The sequence below is a fragment of the Necator americanus genome, chromosome III (assembly GCF_031761385.1).
Source record: "Necator americanus strain Aroian chromosome III, whole genome shotgun sequence".
In the NCBI taxonomy this organism is placed as follows: domain Eukaryota; kingdom Metazoa; phylum Nematoda; class Chromadorea; order Rhabditida; family Ancylostomatidae; genus Necator; species Necator americanus.
In genome coordinates, this window is record NC_087373.1 from 34,901,340 (window position 1) to 34,925,251 (window position 23,912).

A 23,912-nucleotide genomic window follows, 5' to 3' on the forward strand; every position below is an offset into this window, starting at 1 on the left:
ATCAACTTAGCTGGGATCACATAATTGTGAACATTTCCAAAAAATTAAATGATTTATCGCATCATTAGTTGGATCTTGACTACTTGTCCGATCGTCGAGACCTTCACCACAACTAGCCACCAGCAACTGAACCCAATAGGTTATTTTAAAAAATTGGCAGCGGATAATCAATGACATGAGAAGGCACTAATATTGTAAAGATTCTGAAGTAATTAGAAAAAGAAAGTGAGCGGTCGTCCAATTTGCAAGAAACGGAAAAAGCACAGCATCATCCTCTGCGTTTCCTCCTATTATTACTATAGCATCATTCTTACTAGTATACTTGTGCATCCTATAACTCGTTCTAGTTAATTAGAAGGAACGACGGTGATATTACCGTACATGGTGGAGTCGTTATAAGAACTCCCTGTGTAGTAATCAATTACCTGAGAGGCTTGTTGCGAAGGTACGTTAAGAGACATTCGTTTGACTTTTCTTGTGAATGCGACATTGATCGGAAGTAGCACTCGACACGGTCCAGCATGTCCCATTTCACGAACTGAAAATCCGTCATGTGTATAAAAAGATTTGGTTAGAGTTCTTACAAAGGGAATAAAGAAAGCATACCCAAAAATGCAATCATAACATCACTTTTACCAGTATGATAGCACATGAATAGGACTAGGTATTCTTTACAAAATCATTTCCCCGTGGTTTTATCGCTATACCCGTTAGAATTTTCCCACTTGCGATAAATATTACATCAAGTCAAACGAGAAAATTCTAAAATAATGCTGTTAAAAATGGTGTCATGATTAGAGAGCTCTGTTGCTGTAAAATCGCATCAGCAGAATTATTATTTCTTTTTTTCTGAATCATAACACCACTTTTACCTCTTTTATAAAAAAAAAAAAATTCTCGTTTGACAGAAACAATACATTTATTCATAATAACAGTTCAACGCAGAATCTCCTTTTAGACAAAGACTTATGCACGAGCAGTAAAGACAACCAAATAAAGATAAGATTGTGAGGAAATATTTCTGAGAAATTTTGCTCTAGTCGTGTGATATAGTTGGGCCAGAACGACTTGAAGTTCGATGCAATTTCCTTGGGAGTCACACTCGAGGTGGCGCGGTGAAGCTAGCGGTTTTTTGATCGACGTGGGACTCTCCTTAGCTCCACCTATCTCCGTTCGCTGGCAAGCTCTGGCTCAACTGCTCCGCTTCGAGCGTAACCGCTTACGCAACTGCACTGTGCTTCATGTCGTTTTGACGCTACCATACAATTGTTTGCCAATTGTTGCAGATCGCAAACAGAAACATATCACATTTTATTACTAGTTCCTAAAAATAGCAGTGTGCACAGTTCTTAATCAAAACCTTCTTTTCCGACAATTGCTCCAATTCAGAAGAGATACAAGGAAGATCATTGCATAATTACACAACTTATAGTAGGATCAAAACGAAATGAAGCACGGTGCAATTGCGTACACTGCTCCTCTCGAGGCGGTGCGATGTAGCGTAGCGGTTAGGAGGGTACTGGTACCTTGCTGGCGCCACCCATCGCAGCAGTTTGCGATGGTTCCACCTCGGTTCCGATTGCTTCCTCCACAGCGCCGTTTCGAGCGGGTGCGTAAATGCATCGTGCATCATGTCGCTTGACCCGACTATAGTTTCTAGAAATGTCCGAAATAATCGTAACTACCAACCTGACAAAGGAGGATTTTGCTGCGTTTTTGCACAGTGCAATGGTGTTGAAATCACTAATCCAGCCGAAGTGCCGATCCATAGCTGTGAGGTTGCAACGGTGATGCAGGATATCCGAAGGCAACCCATTTTATGTTCGCGGATGATATCTTCACGACCTAAGGAATAAGCAATGAGTGGAGAAATAAGATTATAAAGAAGGAAGTTGTTGAGATAATGTCACGTGTGACCTTTACACCCACGAAGAACACAAAAAATGGATAATCGGAGAAAAATACTGTAACAAGGAGGCTTCAGAAGTGAGTTTCTAAGCTTCTAAATTTAGCTTTAAAATGAGTAATGGAGGCAACAATATATACGGTTACAAAACAAAATAAAACAAAATAGAGATAGAGTATATAAACATGGTCATACTGAAAGTATCCTACCATGAATTTCTACCGATCAAAACCTACTCACCCGCCAATTGATTTCTCACACAGGCAGCAATTCCAAAATGATTAAATACTTTGAGTGAAAATGCATCCACTGCATGAATATTTGTGGCCTTTCGGCCACAACAAAAAATAACAGATCCGGATGATGCCATTAAGGAGACGGAGTCTGATGAAACCACTACGTCGACAGGTGCCTAAATGTTCTTGGGGTACTAATTACAAACAGAGATGAAGGAATTGAGAACTTGTTTACTTTACTTACCAACTTAGAAAATTACTTGATTATGAAAAAGAAAACGTATATTTTAAAATTTGATTTGATTGATTGATCGTTCAATTCACCTCCCATCCAGCTCCTTCTGTATCGAAAGCGTGAATTTGATGTCCACTCGCAAGAATCAGACGTCTACCAACTTGACACATTGCTAAGACTGGCTTTGTCAGCGAATGATTGATTGTGGTAGGAGAGTCCAACTCCCAGGAACGTTCTGAATTTGAAAACTACAATTGGGGATTGGTTTACCTTTATCGAAACTAACACAGAAATTACAATCCTTCTACTCGGAGGATTGAAAATGATTCCAAAAGTGCAGTGTGTTCAAAAAAATACAGAAAATAAAATTTGAAATCACCTGCAGTCGCATGAAATCGAAGGAGTTGAACATTTGTAGTACTGGATGTGGCAACAAAAACATAGCCAGCAACGGCAGCAATAGCAGTGACCGGGTAGGTCAATCTGGCCACACGTTCCCGAGCTCGAGTTCTCACACGTTCGGTTGAATTCACGACGAACACTCTGGATTGTGAACTATGGAACGTGCAGCAATGATGAAGCGATCTTGCTATGGGAAAAGAAAAGTACTCATCAGTCTAAAACTCACTCGCCATCGTCATTACCAATCCAGACACTAATTTGACCGGTGTTGCTGTCGTCGTCTGATTCGGAAGAGTCACCACTGCTTAAAGAGAGAAGTTCGTTTTAAAAAGTTCATTGTAGGAATCCAGAATGGTCATTACAGTGTATGTTAGTTTGGAGTTTGAGGGAATTGTGAGTTTATCTATCGCAAAGTGTGTCCATCTGGCTGTCGCGAAGCACTGATCGAGCATAGAGCATGGAGCATGCAGCAAATTGTGTTATTGTGTTTCTGCGAAAAACTGCTCAGTTACGTTCTTATGCTTGCTTGAACCACAAATAATAGAGGAGGTGCGTGAGTTATAGTTGGGTCAAAGCGACATGAAGCACGGACAGGTTGCGCAAGCGATAGCGCTTGAAGCAGGGCGGTGGAGCGTAGCGGTTGGAATGGTGTAAGGATTCTCGCTACCGTCATCCATCTCTGCAGTTCGCCATGATCCCAATTCTATTGCAACCGCTGTCTCCATCGCGCCGCCATCGAGAGATGGGTGGCGGTAGCAAGGATCCTTACACGATCCCAAACGCTACGATCCACTGCGTTGCTTCGAGCGCAGTCGCTTACGCAACAGTCCGTGCTTCATGTCGTTTTGATTCGACTGTACTCCGGTCGCTTCGTTGTCGCCCAAAGCAAACATAGGTCCTAACAGCAATTATGGCTACTGTATCGTAAGATAAAAATGATCTGAAGCTCGGTGCAATTTGGTAAGTGTCTGCTTTTAGAGCGGCGCAGTGGCGCAAGCGGCTGCGACCGAGATATGGGACCTTATACCTCCGTGTGGTCCAATTGCAGCAAGAGGGGCGTTTACGCAACAGGCTTCAAGCTGTTTTGACTCGATTATTACATTCACTGCGTAAATATACTGAGCTATAGTCAGAGCTTATAAAAAAATCTAGAAACACATGAAATATTCCAAGTATCACACCTGTTTCTGTCAAACAGCGCCTCAATCCTGGAGAGATGATCCAGCGATTTCTGGGATCGTACTTTGCGTTTTCGTTTCCTGACAGGGAGAAAGTTTTCATTCATGAGTTTTTTTCACACGTTTATTGCTTTCGTCAAAAAAAAAAAACAGCGAGAGCTAACGTAGTAAAATGGAATTAACTTCAGTTCTACCTTGACGGTGGTGGCACCGTACAGGCGGCTGTTACAGCAGCATTTCCGATTCCGGCACAACTTTCGATACATGGATCACCGTTTTCTAGCGAAACAACTGCTACCTGAAGAACAATTTGTTATCTCAGGGAGAAAAGCAAAAATGACAACTTGTCCAAACATCTATTTTTCAGGATTTCAGATGGATTGCTGAATCTAACCATGAATCTTTTTTTGTCGGGTTTATCTACCTTCTTCTATTATCTACCCGTTTCTGTGTAGTGAGATAAGCTCTTCAAAGTTACCTGTCCACTGAACTTGTCGCTGGCACAAAGCCAAACGAAGGGGGCAGAATCAGGCCGTTTACCGGGAACCACCGTTGCGGCACAGAGCTGTAAATAGAAGGATTTGATCGGAAAACTCGGAAGCCGACTGAGAATCGGAAGGCGAGCATTGATATATAATAGTAATATAATGAAAAGTATGGATAGAAGATGATATAAAAATATTATAAGAAAGGAAGTAAACTAAGAGAATAAAAGAAAAAAACCTCTTCACCTGGAGGCCTGGTCGAGTCTGATGAACTATGACGGATTTTAATTGAGCAGGTGGTGCTGAGATTTGTTGATTAACTGAAAACGGACAGTTAATTGTAGAATAAAGAAGATAGCAGTGGATTCGGATCGAAATTTCTCATCGAGATAGAACTCACTAAGCGTTGTCTTCGTTTCCCGAAATGCCATCTCCCAAACGGCTCGTTTCTCAGCGTTCCCGAATTCTAATGGAACAGTTTCAATGCCGTTCCTGAAAATTCATCATCTTACCATTGTAATGCGGTCAAAACGACATCAAGCACGCTGCGTTTGCGTACGCGCGCGAAACGGTGCGGTGGAGGCAGCGGTGGGGACCGAGGTGGGACCAATGCGAGCTGTAGCGATGGATGGTATCAGCAAAACTCCTAACCGCTACGCTTCACCCCACCGCCTCCGCGTACGCAACTGCACCGTGTTTCAGGTCGTTTTGGCCCTACTATACTTTGCGATCAATCTTTTTCAAGCATCTATATAACTAACACAGTAGCAACGGAGAGATACACGGTGGTGAGATCGGGATTCGATGTCATCTGTTCATTCAAACACCGAAGACGAAGCGTATTCTCACTGTCCATTTCGTCCAGTACATTTATTAACTTCTAAAATTTCCGTGAATATTTTCATCAAAATATCACAGGTGATACAGATTAGTAATCACTTACAGACGTTAGCTGATTGATAATTCTTACAGTTGAACTCACTTCTTTGTTGCCTTTGATTAGATTTGCTAGTTCCATCACTTTACGGATCACTTTTTCATCCTCTCTTACGACGTCGATTGTTTGTTCAGTTTCTTGCAACATCTTGAGCGTGTCTGAATTTATCGAACGTGAGTGTGAGTGAGTATATAGTCGGCTGGAAACGAAATGAAGCTCGGTTGCGCAGTTGCGTGAGCTGCTGCGCTGGAAGCGGCGCAGTGCAGCTAGCGGTTGCGATCGTGGTGGAACCAGCACGAACTGCAGCGGTGCTAGCAAAGGTTCTCTCTCGACCCGAACCGCTACGCTCTTCCGCGCCGCTTCGAGCGCAACCGCTTACGCCTCTTCGAGCGCAACCACTTACGCCGCTGCACCGAGCTTCAGGTAATTTCCACCCGACTATAGATAAATAGATAAATTTTGCGATATAACATTTAGACGAACATGCATACCTTTAGCGATTTCAACATCATCTAGAGAGATCTTGATGATCAGTTTAAATCGATTACTATCCAGAAAATCAGCTGACTGAGTGCTGAAAAAGAACCGTTTTTTTCAAATTGTATTCTATCGACAACGGATCGTTTCTGTAAGACTTACATCAGTTTTGTGTTTTTCATTGGATTCTTCCTTCGAACACTAGTTAGTACGAGTTGATCGCTAAGTGTAAACACGCATCGTTGTCGTTTCTCATCGCCACGACATCGCATCTGCACCATATCGTAGCGGACGAGGTTTCTACCCGTAGAGACGAGCTGAAGTGTTAGGATTCATACGAATGTGTGGAAAAAGTCATTAATCTAGATAAATGTTGAGAAACGTATTCATACAGTTCGATTTTATCTGTGAAGGTACTGAGGAAGACTGATAGGCGAGTCAAAACAACATGAAGTTTCGTGCAGTTACGTAAACGGCTGCGCTCGAAGCGTCGGGGCGTCGCGGATAGGATCGAGGGTGGCGGGAGTGATTGTCGCTCGCTAGCTTCACCCACTGCTGTAAGTTCGTGATGGTCCCATGTCGATCCTAACCGTCAGATTCACCGCCCCGCTTCAAGCGCAACCGCATCGAGATTCATGTCGTTTTGGCTCGACTGCTGTTGGTGGTATGAAACGACCTGACTTGTGGTGCAATTGCAGAAGCCCTGTGCGTTCTCGGCGGGATCCTTGCTAACCTAGGTCGAACTGCGAGTGAAGGACCTGAGGCGCCACTTCGTGCGCAGCTACTTATGCAATTCAACCATAACCCACGTCGTTTTGATCTACGGCAGGGTCAAAACGACATGAAATAAGGTGCAATTGCGTACTCGGCTTCTCTCGAGGTGGTGTGATGGAGCGCAGCGGTAGGTACTGTAACTCTTGCAACCATCGCTGCAGTTTACGATGGTCCCACCTCGGTTCCAACTGCTGCCTCTACCGCGTTTCGAGTTTCGAGCGTTAATCCACTGTGTTATGCTGTCGTTTTGATCCGACTATAGATTTCCCGGATGTGGATAAATTGATTCCGATACTTCTTTTTGTCCAAGCTATCGTCAAGCACGTATAAAGCTCATTTAAAGTATTCCATATGAGATTTTTCTGTTGAACGCTCTTAGTTCTCTTCTCCGCTTCAACTGTACGTGCATGGCAGTCGTTTAAGTGAACATAAGTACCAGAATCCATGATTGATATACAACTCAAATGGCATTGGTTGCATAATATTACATTCATTCTGTCGATAAAACGGCACCATACAGTTTTTTTTTGGTATGATTGCAGCATTCTCCTCGGTTAGAAGTGATTCTTATTGTTGAGATGTATTGGGCTGGCTCGTATGTCCTGGCGTTTTTTTTTTGAGTGAGAATTTTGCGCCGAAAAGCAAATTTTTTGCGGTTTACCTTTATCGATAGGGAATTATATGTTCTACAAAATAATTTGTTCAGTTTTTTCTTTTACCCTGATCTACTTTCTGCTCTTTTCAGGTAATTGAACTAGAGTGTTAAGTCGATAAAAGGAAACATTTTTAACACTTCCTGGTTTTTGCATTTATTCGGGCGTCAAACCTATAAAAACTAGGCCAGAAATTCCAGAGAACTGTAGGCAAAGAAGCGATGCCTCTTAGGATGGGTCAGAATTGGTTTAAGCGATTCAAAGGCGGCAATCTCAAACTTTAATTTATATCCCAACCCTAGAACTACACTCGTACCACACTCGCTTCCCGAATGAAGGTTTGAATCAGACAAGTCCGCCGCTCTTTTTCTGCAAAATTGCGTATCAGATAAGCCTATCCAATCACTCACGTCATCAAGTCCATCTACTATTGCTTCGATCTCTCTTAGTCGTTGTTCCATCTGTTCATTTGCCTCCTTATGTTGATTGATTGCAACCTAAACACTGGAGATTTTTTTTGGCCCCTAATCAATGTGGGACCCTGACTGACTGATCAGTGTAGGACCCACATATAGTAACTTTTTGAAGGGGACACAAAGCAATATGAAAAAAAAACTCACCGCGAGGTTATGAATATGACGTTGTGCTCTCAGCAAAACTTCATGGTCAGGATGTTCGGTGGGAGTGTGCTTGATCAACTGTTTCACGAGTAATTCGTACCTGATAGAATAATAAGAGTCTTTTCCTGGCAGCCAATGTCCTGCGCTACTTCCCACTTACCTAGGTACTCTTTGAATGGGTGAGATCAGCAATGAATCCAAATCTAGCTTGCTTCTGTGATCTCGGCAGCATCTCTGCAACAGTTGTGGACAGTAATTCCTAACCATTTTTTTAAAATCATTTTTTTCTGCGGTTGAAAATAGACATTAAATACAACACTATCAAAAAATTTTGAATTTTGATGCAAATGGCTAAGTGGTATGAGCAATGCTATAAAAGCGGAGTGGATTTTGCTGCTCGAAGAAAGGTGCGCGTTTGGCGGTTACGGTGGATGCGCCGAACGCAGACACGTGACAAGGGGTTGCAACATGAAAACTAGGGAATTCCGATCAGGCAGCATTTTGAAGATTATACAACAATAAATAATGAGAAGATATAAATACTTGGATAAAATAGATAAATAAGTCAATTTATTCATTTAAAAATAACATAAATAGCAAATAAATGCTTTCAGTGACAAGACAGACAACGACAAGATGGGCAGGCGTTTTTCCTAACGTACACGTGGACGATCACAAAATACACACGATCAAGGGCAAGGGCAGGGCAGAGGACAGAGTGAGCGTGCATCAGGCAAAGAAAGTGCGCGTGTCATTGCTGACGCGTCGCAGTCGTCAGAGTAAACATAAGCTCCGAACGACTATATTCTAACGATTATATTTAAAGGGAGAAATTTAAAGGGAGAGGAACTTAAAGGGAGAAATCACGAAATTGACGGTGTTCAGACCACTGAGCGAAAAAATACGAGTACGGATGTAGTTCATAAGCATGAGCTTGATCACGTTTGATTCCTTTTAGTAATCCAGAAAAAGTCGTGTAACTGCATTATGTGATACTGTTTCCCCTACGATGCAACTTATTACGAATGACAGAATGAGGATAGTCCGCGACGAGGGCAGTGTCTACGATTGTGCGAGTGGAGCAGCTTTTGCTACGTGTTCGAATTAGATTAGTGGATCTGCGGATGATGGATGATGAGGAAATTGTTCGCGTTATATCGCGTAAAAAGTTGCATCGTAGGCAGCACCGATGGGCCCACGAGTGTTTCTCACGCCGCTTTTATCTGAATCACCAAGCGAAACTGAGCATGATAACGCTCCTACTCGTGGACTTCACTCATCTTTTCGTGGCGGGACCCAATATCGTCAGTATCATGACATGTCGCTTTTAATTAGCGAACAGTTATAATTAACTCACGTTATAATACTTTTCAAACGAAGGTTTTCCTCGAGCTTGTGTGATAGCACCTTTTGCGTATTTGAAATTGTCCACGAATGATATATAGGTCTCGATCATCGATTGTTTAGCAAACTGAAACGATCTATAGTCGATCAATAAAGATCAGTAAAGCAAATACATGGGAGAACATCATAACCACCATAACAATGTTTGTAAAAAAAATCTGCGGGGAAATCTTTGACATGCAACGTTTTATTGAATAACACACGGTTAACATAGGTATTGATCGTTCCGCGACTTACATGAGCCAACAATACGTCGCCGATAACGCTGTCCTTATTCCATTCCTCAATCCTTGAGCTTAAAGCAGCAAGAAGAACCTACGAGATAGAAGTTTTAGCTGATTTAATCGTGATTACATCAGTTATCGATCGTTTATTGATTACCTGATGATGTGCAAGCACTTCTGGTACCTTGTAGAAGATCTTATCCGCCAGCCCGGGTTCAATTAATGTGCACTCGAGGGGTTGTCTCAGAGGGCGCATATATTTCTGGAAAATAATGAAATATTACCTTTGATTTCTCTGGATTCCATAAACAAAACACTTCAGTTTAGAGCTCGTTGGGGACTTACCGTAACCAAAAACTCAAGCCCTTCCACAAATGACTTTTCTGTGTCGAATAATTCGCGGGCGGCCAAGTTTCTTACACTAAAATTAAGTTATTGTAGTTTGGTGGTAAAATCAATTATTTTTTGTATTTTTAAAATTTCTGCTCAATTACGCTTTCTTTCCAGTACAGTTCAATCATTTGAAGAAAGATTTTTTGGAGGAGTTGGACCTAATTGGGTGTACCTTGACGATTACAATGTTTAAAGGCATCACTCCACGAATCTGAGGTGGTACGGATTTCAGGTGGTGTACGGGATGGGAGACTATGGAGAGGAGGGTGACTCCGTCCATTTCTTCCTAATTGCCGTAAAAAACGGTCCGGAAGATAAGCTTCGGGCGTTCTGGCGCACTATTTTCCACAAGGAGTTCGACTGGAGCGCGCCAGAATTGTGCGGCGCCGCATCTTCCGGGCCGTTTTTTACGGCAATTAGCAAGAAATGGACGGAATCACCTCCCTCTCCGTAGTCTCCCATCCTGTATACGAATACTCCACCTGAAATCTGCACCACCTCAGATTCGTGAGATGATGCCTTTAACACTTTCGGAACCACAGGATCCTGGATGTGAAAGCGGAAAAAAACTAAGGTTGAGTAATTTGATAGAAATTTATAGAGTTTAATAAGGTTTAATAGAACGTAAGGTTAGTAAAGCAGAAATTTGGTTTTGTTCAGTTCATAAAATTTAATTAATCAAATTTAAATTAACTAATTTTAATGCCGGTAATAAAGTATTAGTTTTTTTTTGAGAGGAGCAGACTTTAAAATTGTACTTTAAATATTTTGAAGAGATTAAGTTTTTAATTAACTAAATTAATTAATTATATACTTTAATTCCCCCTAAAATGGTTGAGATATATTTTTACCTGTTAGAATATTTTTTAAAAGTAATATTCACAGAATTTTTGAATAAGTTTACTCTTGGTTTATTTCTCTCGTTCCTCCTCCTCCCTGACTGAGTGAAATTTCAACGATTGACATTAATTTATGTGCATAAATACTTCTTATGGTGATTTTGAGGTTAATAAGGAGGAAAATAGGGGCTGATAATTGATAAATAATTGCGTAAGGCTCTAATTAGAGTCTTTGCTAGCTATTTTGAGTTTTTATTTAGACATTTTCTTATTTTTCTCATTTCTATCCGAAATAACATACATAATTAGTATGATGATGATCATGTATATGATTGTGTTTATTTGTTTATTCATGGCAGATAATCAGAGGAATATAAATCCTATTTATTCCTTTATGTATAGCAGAAATAGATCCAAATCCCAGATTTACCTGTAATGTTTCCTAAGACTGGCACGTGATCGTTTTTTCCATAGTAGTATGTCGGCCTGAAGCAATGAATCTTCCATACGGCATTCTTCACCAGCCGATTCTGAGTAACCATAGGGACGCCTGAAACGATCCGTACACAGAACTTTGACAGATTTCCAGCAGATATTTTCAGGAATTCGAATATTCTGTAAATAAAGATAAAGTCAAAGTCACTGGCGTATGAATCCATTCGGGATGCGCCAACGCGTTTTACTGGAATTCGTAATCGTTGAGGTTTTGGAACTCGTGTTTGGAACTGGAAGGTATCGAACCTCCGATCGATCGTGCAGGAAGCGGAACCTCTAACCGCTACACTACACCTGCCCTTATTTAAGTATTATAGTACAAATACTTAGGCCACTTAGGATTATCATCCATAGGATCAATCCACTTAGGATGCACCAACCAGCCAATGATCAAGTCAGTGTTTTTATCCTCCCAGACAAGTCTGGTACCAATTTATCGACCCCGGAGGAAAGGATTGGTTTGCACTAGGGCGGTTTCGAGCCTTCGACCGTGTGGCTACAACTGACCTCTAACCGACTGCAGCACACCCGCCCTATATTCTGTAAATACTTCCACTAAATCAGGTAATCATTAATCAAATAATCAATAATCACTAGAAAAATTGGAAAATTCGGCCTTTCCTAACTCATATCCGTACTGAAGTGATCTTCTCAACAGAATTATTCTTTAGTAACTTCAGTAAATACTTCCATTGAATTAAGTGACCATTAAAAAATTGAAATTGAACGAAATTGATTAAAAAAGAAACGGAATTAGAAGAAAAATTGTGGACGTTTCATTAATTTAATTTTAAAAGTTTTCATTAATTTGATTAAAAAAAACGAATTTAGAAAAAAAATAGACTCTTCTTTATTTGTATCCACACCAAACTAATTTCTTCTAAAAGATCTAATGAACGTTTTTTTTTTAAATAATCAATTTTATAGGGGTGGGTGTAGCGCAGTCGGTAAGAGGCTCCACTGTCTGCACGATCGATCGGAGGTTCGAATCCGCCCTAGTGCTCACCAAGCCTTTCATCTCTCCGGGGTCGATAAATTGTCACAAGATTTGTCTGGGCGGATAAAAACACTGAGTTGACACAGTTCAGTTTTGTATAGATACATCGTATCTCGATGTTTTACTTTCTTCATCCGAGAATATTTTATTTGCTTGAAAGTGTCAAAAAAGTTTGAAAAGTGACAAAAAAGAGAAAATAAAAATAGAGATTTGAACTAATTTTGGATGTCTCACTACATTTAGAAATAAAATGATTTGAGCTGATCCCACCAACCAAGATATCGTTGGATGCGGTTCCGGTGAACTTTGCCCGGATCGAAAACTACGCAGAAGTTTCGAGAAACGACTGATTCCAGCTAAACTTTCGGAACTTTTTCGATCCAATGGCGTTCCAAACAAATCGTCCACCACTCCACGACGTCTGTAAAATACAGTAATAATAATAATAATAATAATAATAATAATAATCGGAAGTGTTTTCTTTAGAAAAAAAAAACAAAACATGAATACTATTTTATACATAGACTACTCTATACTTTATACTACTTTATACATAGATACTTTAGAAAGAAAAAGATATATCCATAAACATGATAAATGAACAGAAATGAATGAAAATAAAAACATCTACGAGAATATTTGGCATTGACGTAAAACCATAGTATCGAAAATGTCAATAAAACAAATGAGATCAATAGAAATCGGGGAAATTTATGTGTTAAATCGATTTGTTCAAACAACATATGAACAAATCACCTGGTTCGTGGACTTATTGCTTGTTCCGGGCCTGAGAGAATATCTGTTAGCGAGATAAAAGCATCCGGAGCTGACGTTTTCCTGGATAATGATGCTTTTTTGTACGAGTCCGCCGGTGCGATAAAGATCTCATTCCTATAACCAGGATCTCATTGGGGAATGAAGTAAAAATACGCTGAGAACTGAAAAATCCGCTATATCGTTAACAAATCAAATAAATAAACAAATAAATAAGTAAATTCCAACCAAGTTCTTAACGTAGGAAACTATGTCAATAACCAAAAATCAAATTTAATCAATAATCATCGAAAATAGCCTCATACATAGCTTCGTACATTGCTCAGGTGATTTTTCAAAAAGGATCGATCCATCGTTGATCATCGCTGATTTATCGACAAATTTTTCGAAATTACTCCTAGATGGAAATCCAACGTTCTCGTGCTTTCACTTCTCACATAAACCTCTTAACAAAAAATTCGCAGAAATTAAATCGATCGAGACAATTTTTCACGTGAACCACCTGAAACCAGCGACAGTGACAGCTTTACCAAAGCGCTTTGAAGAATTTGTGGAAACTAATGGCGGGAGTTTTGAAAATTTATTTCTCATGGAAAATTTGGAGCAGGGAAAAAAAGATACAGGAGAGCTGAGAAGAAAGAAGACAGTAATCAAATTTCATTTGTTTAGTCGGTGACTTGGTTGTTAGTGGGAGAAATATTTGAGAATTTGTTCGGTTCTTGAAAATATGAAGGATTTACATTTACGCTTTACATTTAAGAAGTCGGAGTTTTCTCGACAAAATATTTTTTTCTATTTTTTTTTATTTGGTCTTGGCGGAGTTTCACAAGATATCATAACTCTTCAAAAAAAGTTAGGAAAGTTCGGAATTTTCCACGAATATACGAATGCTTGAATTTGTTCGAAGCTGCTGGAGATCATGCTGTTCTTCTTCCCACATCTCTTCATCTGTTCATAATACCGTACCCCATTGAGGGGAGAAATTGCATCACTCCTCTTGGATGACCCAGACGAGTGGATATACCGGAAACTCGTCCGTCCACGCTTGAATCTGCCGCGATCGACGATTCGTCGACATCAGAGAAAACTGAAAAAAATACCATTGATAATATCCAAAGATAAGTTATGAGCCTGTTCTATTTCTCCTCGTATTTCCTATATTCTACAAAAATTTATTAGTTAACAAAAGTTGCTAATGGGGTGAAATTGAAGTACTTTAAAACTAGGGCTCGTTTTGATGAGGAAATTGAAAAGAATTTTCCTCAAAGATAGGAGAAACGTGGTTTTCTTCGTGGTTTTCTCGGAGAATCGGCGAATCCTGTGATCCTTGCCGAACTCCTAGTGAAATTTACCTCCTCGATCAGAAGAATGTTGTGGCATTTTCAGCACTCGCTGGAGCGATTGGATCGATTTTGCCGCATCGCGTAGTTCCTCGATTTCAGTGGTTACGTCTTCACCGCCAGAATCAGAGTCATCCTGAACTCAGATGAAGGCAGAGGTGCTTCAACTACTTTTTATATGGAAAGGCAACAAAAAATTTAAAGGAAAGGGTAGTAAGGGAGCTTGTGAACGAAAAAGAATGTGGAAACCAGGCATAGCCAACTTAAAATTCATTAAACCAGCATGATTGCATAAATTAAGGCGGTAGTGCTTAAGTTCTTATAAATTTGAGTTAATCGCACTATTTCAAGCATTCCCTAAGGGCAGCTTATAAACTTAAACTCGTTTCTGGAATTCTTAAGCGAATCCTACAAATCCTCCAGATGTTAAAGGTCGGCGGCCACCTACCCGCAGCGAGGTCCTCTGTAATAACTACCCTTGCATACCGCCCGTCGTGCCCCGCCCCTACTTCTGCCTAAAAAAAGTCGTCTGTTGCTATTTAACCCTTTAAAGGCATCACCCCACGAATCTGAGATGGTACGGATTTCAGGTGGAGTATTCGTATACGGGATCGTAGATTATGGAGAGGTGGGTGATTCCGTCCATCTCTTCCTAATTGCCGAAAAAATGGCCCGGAAAATACGGCTTTGAACGTTCCGGCGTTATTTTTTACGAGTTCGATTGGAGCGCGCCAGCCGCATGCACATGCAGCATCTTCCGGGCCGTTTTTTACGCCATTTAGCAAGAAATGGACGAAATCACCCCTCTCTCCATAATCTACGACCCCGTACAGTCCTCGGCCATCGGAAATCCATACCACCCCAAATTCGTGGGGAGGTGCCTTTAGGTGCGACACGACTGCACAAAAGGTGCACTCCATGACGTATATAATGTATACGTCATAACCGCCAGAGGGGTTAAAGGTAGCGTATTACGGAAGTAGACGATGTTGGAATCTCTCCATGGAAAGATAGAGTTAGTGGTGTAGATCACGAGTATGAGTGTGTGCATGCTCAATTCTCCTCAAACTGTCCTTAAAAACGGCGTGAGAAACGGCTTTGGTGATCGAATCTCCCTACGAGACACATAGCAACGCGCCGTGTCTTTACACTCGTTGCGTCCTCAAGCGAATGAACGAAAATCAACGAGGTTTCCTTAGCAGCCTATCCGAGCCAAACGAAGAAATAGGTTGTTGAGGCAACCTGAGGGTATAGAGGTGTCGCGTTACCAGGTGTTTTGTAGGAGAATTTGATCACCGAAGGTCGTTTCCCACGCCGTTTTTCAGGGGCGACTCTGCACCCTTAACCCTATCCTTTTCTGAAAAGATCTTAAATACCTTAATTCTGTGATTTGCGACCTTTAGGTGTACTCTGTCAAGGATTGGGATTCCTTGCATGTAACCAGTGCATCTGATTTGTTTTCAAAGGAATTTTCTGGGAGAAGGAATCAAATTAAAAGTGTTTTGTCCTTACAAAAAAGCTATGACTTGGTAGTTCAGCATCCTCCTCTTCCAAGTCTGTTTCTACTCTCAGAAAAGTAACCAGTAACTTCAAGTAAGTACGCTTACCTGTTGTGGTGTGGTGAATTTTGGTATGGAATTAAGCAGTTTGCTGAGAGCAATGATGTCAATCTGAAAAATTGCAATGAATCGCTGCGAATTGTAGAAATACTGTGGTTTTGGCTGGATCACTACGTACTGTAACTCCTTCATTCAAAAATTCATTTAAAAAAACAAAATTTTCTTCAAAAATTCATCTCGTGACTCTTTAATTTCTTTTTTTCAGCAAATTAAACGTAATTTTTGTCTCGTCACTACCCGCCGTTTATAATCATTCTTATTATTCATTTTTTCTTTTTCTTATTTCATTCTCATGTTGTTTTGTTTTATCATTCATTATTATTAGTTGTTTTGTTATTATTATCATATTATTTCCGGAAATCGTTGTTGAAAGAATGCATATTCTTATCTTTTTTTGGTACAAAGGAAGTTGAGTGAAGGCAGTGCTCGTTCCTACGGCACAAAAATTGTTCTTGGAACATGAAAAATAATTCCTAGAGCACAAAACACGTTCTCAGAGCACAAAAATGGTTCTCAGGGCACACAAATCGTTCACAAAGCACAAAACTCGTCCCTAGAGCAGACGTGAGCACAAAAATCGTTCCTGCGGCACAAAAATTGTTCCCAAAGCACACAAACCGTTCCTAAAGCAGGTGAACTGTTTTTAGAGCATAAAAAATCGTTCTCAGGGCACAAAAATGGTTCTCAGGTCAAAAAAATCGTTACTAGAGCACATAAATCGTTCCTACAGCACAAAACGCGTTCCCAGAGTTAAAAATCGTTCCCAGGGCAAAAAAATCGTTCTCAGCTGTCAAGTGCCGCCAATTGTCGAGAAATCATTACTGAGGCAATTTTTGGTCATTTTTTTTACCGTTGAACAGTAATAGATCGTAGAATATGTACGGTATGGTAATAAGTATGTAGTGGAGAGCGTGGTGAAGTTTAAGGATTGATAGTTCCACCTCTATCTTCTCTTAATTATTGTATTCTTTATTTATAAAAATTATTTTTTTTTAAAAAAAAATAAAAAAAAAAAAAAAAAAAAAAAAAAATTAAAAAAAAAAATTTTTAAAAAAAAAAAAATAAAAAAAAAAAAAAAAAAATAATTTTTTTTCTGTGAATAGCCTATTATCCTCAATGTTGTGGGTCCCATTGAACACGAACTCCTAGGTTTTAGGGTCCCAACTGACCCAACTATTCACTTCTAATGATGAACTATCAATTAGCAAACTATCGCCTTCTCAATACCGTTCTTAGGCATTAAATGGGAAAGTCTGTTTGGCTCTTAAAGACCGATTTCGTGCTTTAATTGCAATTTTGCGCCCCAGTGTCCAGTTCGATTAGAGCAGTGTTGAGTGTCCCCCCCCCTTACCTTTGCTCCTCTTTCGATACATGTCAACACAAACCAACACGAAGGACGAGTTCATAGCATTTCCACGTTGTGTGATGTTCACGTGATTCACGTGATACCGTGACCTATACATATATTAAGTGTATAATTAAGTGTATAGATTTTGGGAAGGGCGGCGTGCTGTAAACTCGTCCAAGCTCGAGCTCGAAATTGATAGGTTCAGCTGCACTTTGATCGTTCCGTGGATCATCCATTACATCCATGAGATTTGTTCTGTGCATTGCAACTTTGTCAGATTGTCCGATAAAGTTTATTTATTTGTTTATTCTTTTTAAAATAAATTTCAATTTAAATCTAATTGTAATTCAATTTTAATTTATAAGTTTCTAATTTTTTTTAAATTTAATTTAATTTTTCTTAAAAGTTCTGGAAAAAATTCTGTTCAACTACAAAAATATTCTAGTTAACAAAATACATAATAATATCGTCTTCGTCTATCGATCTGACAAATCCATAAATCCAAAAGCGCTACCTTGTAGAGAAAAAAGTGCTTTTTCAAATAGTTACAGTATACAGTATAGTATACTTACAGTTATTTTTTTCTCTGTGTGTTTAAATTTAGAAAAAATTGCTATTTTCTACGAAATAAACTTCAGTTTTAATCCAATTTTAATTTGACCTTTTAATTTTTAAAAGTAAATTTATTTTTTCTTAAAATTTCTGAAAAATTTCTATTCGGCTACAAAGATATTACAGCCAACAGAAGAGATAGTCAGCAGATAGTGCTATAAAGCTTCGTCTATCGATCTGACGAATATTGATCTAAAAATTAAAAAAGAAAATCAATCGCCATAGATCCAAAAGCGCTACCTTGTAGAGAAAAAAGTGCTTTTTCAGATAGTTACAGTATACTTACAGTTTTTTTTTTCTTTGTGTGTTTAAATTTAGAAAAAAATTGCTATTATTTATGTATATTTGTATATAATCCAATAAATTGTCGTTTTTTCTTGAGCTAAGACTCCAGTCCCTGTGAACTAAAATTTATTATAAAAAAATAAAATTATTAGAAGAAAGATTATTGATTCGAAAAAAAAACTTATGGAACAACCTGATATGCGAGCGCTTGTCATATTTTAGTTCAAGATACGAGAATCCGTGAAAACCTCAGTATCATACCCTTACATATTTCCGAAGCAACATTTGTACGAGTATCCTACTCGGAAATGGAAAACTCGTACGAAAGGTTCGTGTACGAGTTTCTTAGCTACGAAGCAAAAGAATGAGTTGGGCATTCTAGCTATTTGTGCTAAAATAATGAATAAAAAATAATAAAAAATAAACTGGTAATAAATAAAGATAAGTAGTAACATGATGAATAATGATGATAAAATATAAATGAAATATGATATAAATAATAAATATGGACAATATAATAGGTAGTATAATAATAAACATGCAAAAAATAAATAATAAATAATAATATAAATAAATACAATATAATATACATAGAATATAATAAAATATAGATGTAAAAAATATAAAAATATAAATGTAAATAAAATATAAAAAATATACAAATATAAAAACATAAATATAAATAAGTAATTAATAATTAATAATTGATGATAATTCCCAAATTAATTACTAAAATCAGTGATTTTTAAAAGAGGAGAAAAAAATTTCTTATCTAGACTCATGACTTACCACTCCTACTCCTTCTACGTTCGGCTCACTACTGGTCTTACGCAGATGTCGTCGGACGACACTATGTTCCCTACTGCTACGGGCCATACTTCGTCGACGTTTTTCTTTTTCACCATCTAGATTGAAATCGGATCGTCTCCTGGAAATCGAGGTACTGTAGTTCATTCGGGAATTTAATAAAGTATACAGGTAATTAACAAAAACAACTAAATACTGATAAAAAATAAATTAATAATAAATTTAATAAAGGTTAGGAAGGGACTGAAAGCATTCCGGATTTCCTTTCAGGAATCCAGGAATAATGAATATTGCAGAAATGAATGATTGTGGGTCAATTACTAATCACTCGGTTGCTGTTCGTAATACTCTTTGAATTATAAAATTGTCCCATACACAATATAAAGAAAGAAGCAGTGGAACCAAAAATAAATGAGAAAAACCGAGCAAAGAAATGTTAAAAGAGAGGCAAAATCAATAAATAAACGAGGACCGGGTTATCCTCGGATTGAATACTCAATTTTCTCCCAGAAACTCAAAAAAATAATCTTCGATTCCGAAAAATTCTCTTGAAAATCTTTTCAGAAAACACCCAAACGCTCCTTCTGAGAATGCACATTCTGGATTTCCCGTCAGGAATCCATCCGTGAATAACAAAAATGAGCACTTATCTATTACTAATGACTTTATTACCGTTCGTGACACTTGTCGGCTATAAGATTGTCCTACATGCAGTTCCTTAACACCATCCAGAACCCAATCCTTAAGGATACTGTACAGTACGTGGATCTCATTAGCCTTAGGTGACAATCTGTAAGAATGCGGTGGTTCACCAGCCTTAGCCTCCCTATTGAGGCTTCGCGAGGAGAGAGGAGAAGCTTGATGGGATGTGGATAGCATCAAATGGACCTCGAACCATTTTTAGGCCTTTAAAGGCATCACTCCACGAATCTGGGATGGTACCGATTTGAGGTGGATTATTCGAATAAGGAGTAGTAGATTATGGCGAGTAAGGTGATTCCGTCCATTTCTTGCTAACTGCCGTAAAAAACGACCCGGAAGATGGAGCTTCGAGCGTTCCGGGGCGCTATTTTCTACAACGAGTTCGATTGGAGCGCGCCAGCCGCATGCACATGCAGCATCTTCCGGGTCGTTTTTTACGCCATTTAGCAAGAAATGGACGAAATCACCCCTCTCTCCATAATCTACGATCCCTTTATACGAGTCCTCGGCCATCGGAAATCCATACCACCCCAAATTCGTGAGGGGGTGCCTTTAGGTGCGAACGACTGCACAAAGGGTGCACTCCATGACGTATATAATGTTACGTCATAACCGCCAGAGGGGTTAAAGGTGCGTATTACGGAAGTAGACTGTTGGAATCTCTCCATGGAAGATGAGTTGTGGTGTGTCACAGATGAGGTGTGATGCCTTTAATAAAGAGGAGTTTGTCGAAACGTCAGGCAAATAATAAAGTTTCACTAAAACCTCGTTAGGACAACAAGAAAACATGAATGCACCTATTTGGGTTCAGTGAACATATAAGAATTAAATTAAGCAGATAAGAATTAATTTAGGCACCTTTTTCAAATTTCAATTTTTTTATGCATAAAAAATTGTTATAAAGGGAATAGATGAAATAGAAATAGAAAATTGTTAACTGAAAAAGCCAGCAGTAAAGTTTCACCAAAAACGTTGTCGTTGTCAAAACAAGGAAACATAAATCCAGAGAAGAGATAATTTTCCAGAATTATCAGAGAAAAATTTTTAAAAAAGAATAAGAAAATAAGAAGAAAATAGAAAAGAAAATAAGAATAAAAATAAGAGAAAAATAGAATAGGAAAAAATAGAGAAGCAATGATTTCGGGACGGAAAACACACGAACACATGTATGTACAGTTGAATTTGCCTTAGCCTTAAATACTTCAGAATCCACGAGACCGAGAGCACGAGATCGTCGCTGGCTGCCATCAATTTCAAAATCAATAGCAATCCGAACCGAAAAGTGCTTTAAAGCGCATGATTCACCGAAGAAAAGCGGCAACCGCGGTAGCGCCATTTTCTCGAAGGTTCTCAACTTTTTTTTTCTTTTGTGGATGTGGATCCATCAAGGAGGAATCAATTCCAGAAAGAAGAGTGGGTGCTATACCAGTCGTGGAAAATGAACCAGCGAGAGTAATAAGCAGTGTAAATAGTATGGGAAAGCGATAAGATGCTTTAGGCTCTGTTTTTTTTTTGTTGAGGAAAATAAGGTAGGAAATGAGGTAGGAAATGAAAGGAATATGTTCAGTTTCGTGAAAAAAAATAATACAGAAAAGAAAGTGGAAAGAAATACTTACCTTCATAAGAAAAAATCTAATTTTCTAGGAGAACGTTTAGGAAAAACGCTTTGTAGAAACAAGTTAATTTTCGAGGAGAACTTCTAGGAAAATTAATGTTAAGAAAAACTTTTTTTTTGAAGAAATTTCTAAAAATTTAGTATCCAGAATGGTGTATAGGATTCCGAGAAGAGGACAGAGATTCTACAGTCAGTACAGTAGCCGTCATTGCTAACAATTCCAGCTAGAAAACGTCGAACATTCATAAAAACACAGAAAAAGTGTAGTCATGAACAGACGGACAGACAGATAGACACACAGACACACAGACAGACAGACACACAGACACACAGACAGACACACAGACAGACAGACAGACGAACAGACAAACAAACAAACAGGTAAGCAAACAGAAAAACAAACATATACATAAAAACAAACAGACAACAAAGAAACAGACGAATATACAGACCGCCAAGTAGGTGGGGGAACACCTTCTCCTCATTATATATCGCCTCACGCCACCGGGGCCTTCACAACCGTAAAATTTTAAAACCTCGGCTTGAACCCTGATCCAAAGGTGACACTACTTCTCTTCAAATTCGAGGGATTCTGTGGAATTTGGCTTGATTTTATAAATTTGATTTTATGTATGATTTTAATGTGATTTTATAAAGTTTAGCACTATTTTATGTCATTTATTATTTTATTCTGTTATTTTTTTTCGTATTTTTTATGTTCCTCTATTTTCCAAACTACCAGAGAAAAAGTATATTCTCAATTTCATGTGTCCAGTATAATTCACCAACAAAATGCTACACAATACAATTTAAAGTTACGGTAGGAGAAAAACGCAAAAAAAAAGAGGGAAACGGAATTACGTACGAGATTACATCTCCTCCATGCCGGTACTATGAAAATCGATCATATTTGTAGGCGGGAAAATCCGTCCGCCGGATCCACTGTGAAGAAAATTCGACAATGTTTGGATCTGTTCTCGAGTGAATTTTTTCCAAATCAATCAGATTTCTTTCAGGAAATTCAATTCCGAATTCAAGTCAAATTTTATTCACACATACATATTAAGAAGCAATCAGTTCTACTAGAAAATTATCAGAAAAATCAATAAAATTTAGATCAAGACGAGAAAAGAGCCATAGATTGACGCATTGATTTGATTGATTTGTGGCTCCGAATATTTTTCATTTCTAGAATTTTTTATGAGTCTATAATCTTATTTATTTACTACTGTCTCTTTTTTTCTGATAATTCTATTTATAGAATTGAAATCAGTACCATATAACGAAGATAGTTCGAGAAGGTCGAGAAATTTTCGAAAAATTCGAGGAAAAAAAGGTTGCGGGAATCTCGAAATCCAAGGAATTTGGTTGCTGTTACTGATTTTCCGCAATAGAAAAGTAAGAAATTGAAGAAGAGAGCCATGATAATGAAGAAATAACAAATCTAGAGGCAAAAAAAGAGATGATAGATGGAAAAAATGAAATGAGACGAAAAAATTAGTAAAAATTTACCGTCGATGTTCTCTTAGCAGACTTCTTGTGCTTGGCGAAACTGTTGCCGATCTTTTGGGGATTTTCACCGGCGAATCCGTGGAGGTATCCGATGAGTCCGAATCGTCCGCGTCGTCCGGATTGAGAAGTCGTGTAGACATCTGTTTGTGTGTGTGTGTTGTAAAAGAGGAAAAACGCTTTTTCTCGACGCGATCATCGATCACGATCAAAAATGCTCGAAATTGAAAATTTCCCAAATTTTCAACCATAAAATTTCCCGAATAAGTGTTACGAATCGGTGTGTTGAAAGGTTGTGTAAACGAATAAAAGTTGCCGAACGAACGCATGTGGGATATGAATAAGAAGGTGAAGTGTCCAGGAACCAATTTATTTCATGCAGGTTTTATGGATGCAGCTGACGCATTCGATTTAACCGTATGCACAAAGACGTCAATATTTTGACATCTCACATATTTCATCCAGAAACACACAACAGCAGCTGGAAAATTCCATTAAAAAACACCTGAAGCGATGTTTAAAGGCAGCACATCCGTCGAAATCGACAATGTTAGGATCGGCACACTAAACGATAGGCGTAGGGGTATAGATTAGAGCGAGTGATCACATTCAATTCCTTGTAGTTGCCGTGAAGAGGAGCGTGGGAAGCAGCCCACTCGATCAAATCCCACTACGAGACACCTTACAACGTACCATGTACGCACGGGAGAGGCCGCATCAAGTAGCACGTTGGTCCCCCACTCGCCAGCAGACGCGCTGCGTATGCTTGCGTTCGCATACTCGGCGCGTTGCCAGGTGTCTCGTAGGGAAATTCGATCAACAAGGCAGTTTCCCACGCCGTTTTTCACGGCTATCAGGGGAAATTGAGTGTAATTGCTACCATACTTGTGATGTACACCCTTAGCAATCTATTGCCGTGGATAGGTCCCAACATTCGTGATAAACTTTCTTTAAGCGATCCAGTTTCTATTCAGATATATCGTATTACGGTTTTTTTTTTCAAACATTTGCCTCTGTTCGCGAAAAACGCCACATTTTTGCTGACG

At 38.9% G+C, this 23,912-nt stretch overlaps 1 protein-coding gene across 1 annotated transcript; it reads right to left on the reverse strand.

Moving 5' to 3' along the window:
* Window positions 1–6: 6 nt before the first annotated feature.
* RB195_011955 (uncharacterized protein) lies at window positions 7–23,009 on the reverse strand (the record flags this gene model as incomplete). The annotated part of the gene is made up of 31 exons (XM_064193595.1): window positions 7–126; window positions 426–538; window positions 1,690–1,845; window positions 2,147–2,318; window positions 2,467–2,612; window positions 2,757–2,920; window positions 3,006–3,083; window positions 3,961–4,038; window positions 4,152–4,255; window positions 4,436–4,522; window positions 4,689–4,762; window positions 4,843–4,934; window positions 5,204–5,322; window positions 5,425–5,537; window positions 5,871–5,953; window positions 6,019–6,173; window positions 7,694–7,780; window positions 7,904–8,003; window positions 8,064–8,137; window positions 9,261–9,374; window positions 9,545–9,622; window positions 9,689–9,793; window positions 9,877–9,952; window positions 11,194–11,313; window positions 12,530–12,676; window positions 13,012–13,146; window positions 13,996–14,116; window positions 14,382–14,505; window positions 15,977–16,039; window positions 19,023–19,161; window positions 22,870–23,009. The coding sequence occupies 31 exons, from the start codon at window positions 23,007–23,009 to the stop codon at window positions 7–9; spliced, it is 3,477 nt and encodes a 1,158-aa protein (XP_064051178.1).
* Between the last annotated feature and the right edge of the window lie 903 nt (window positions 23,010–23,912).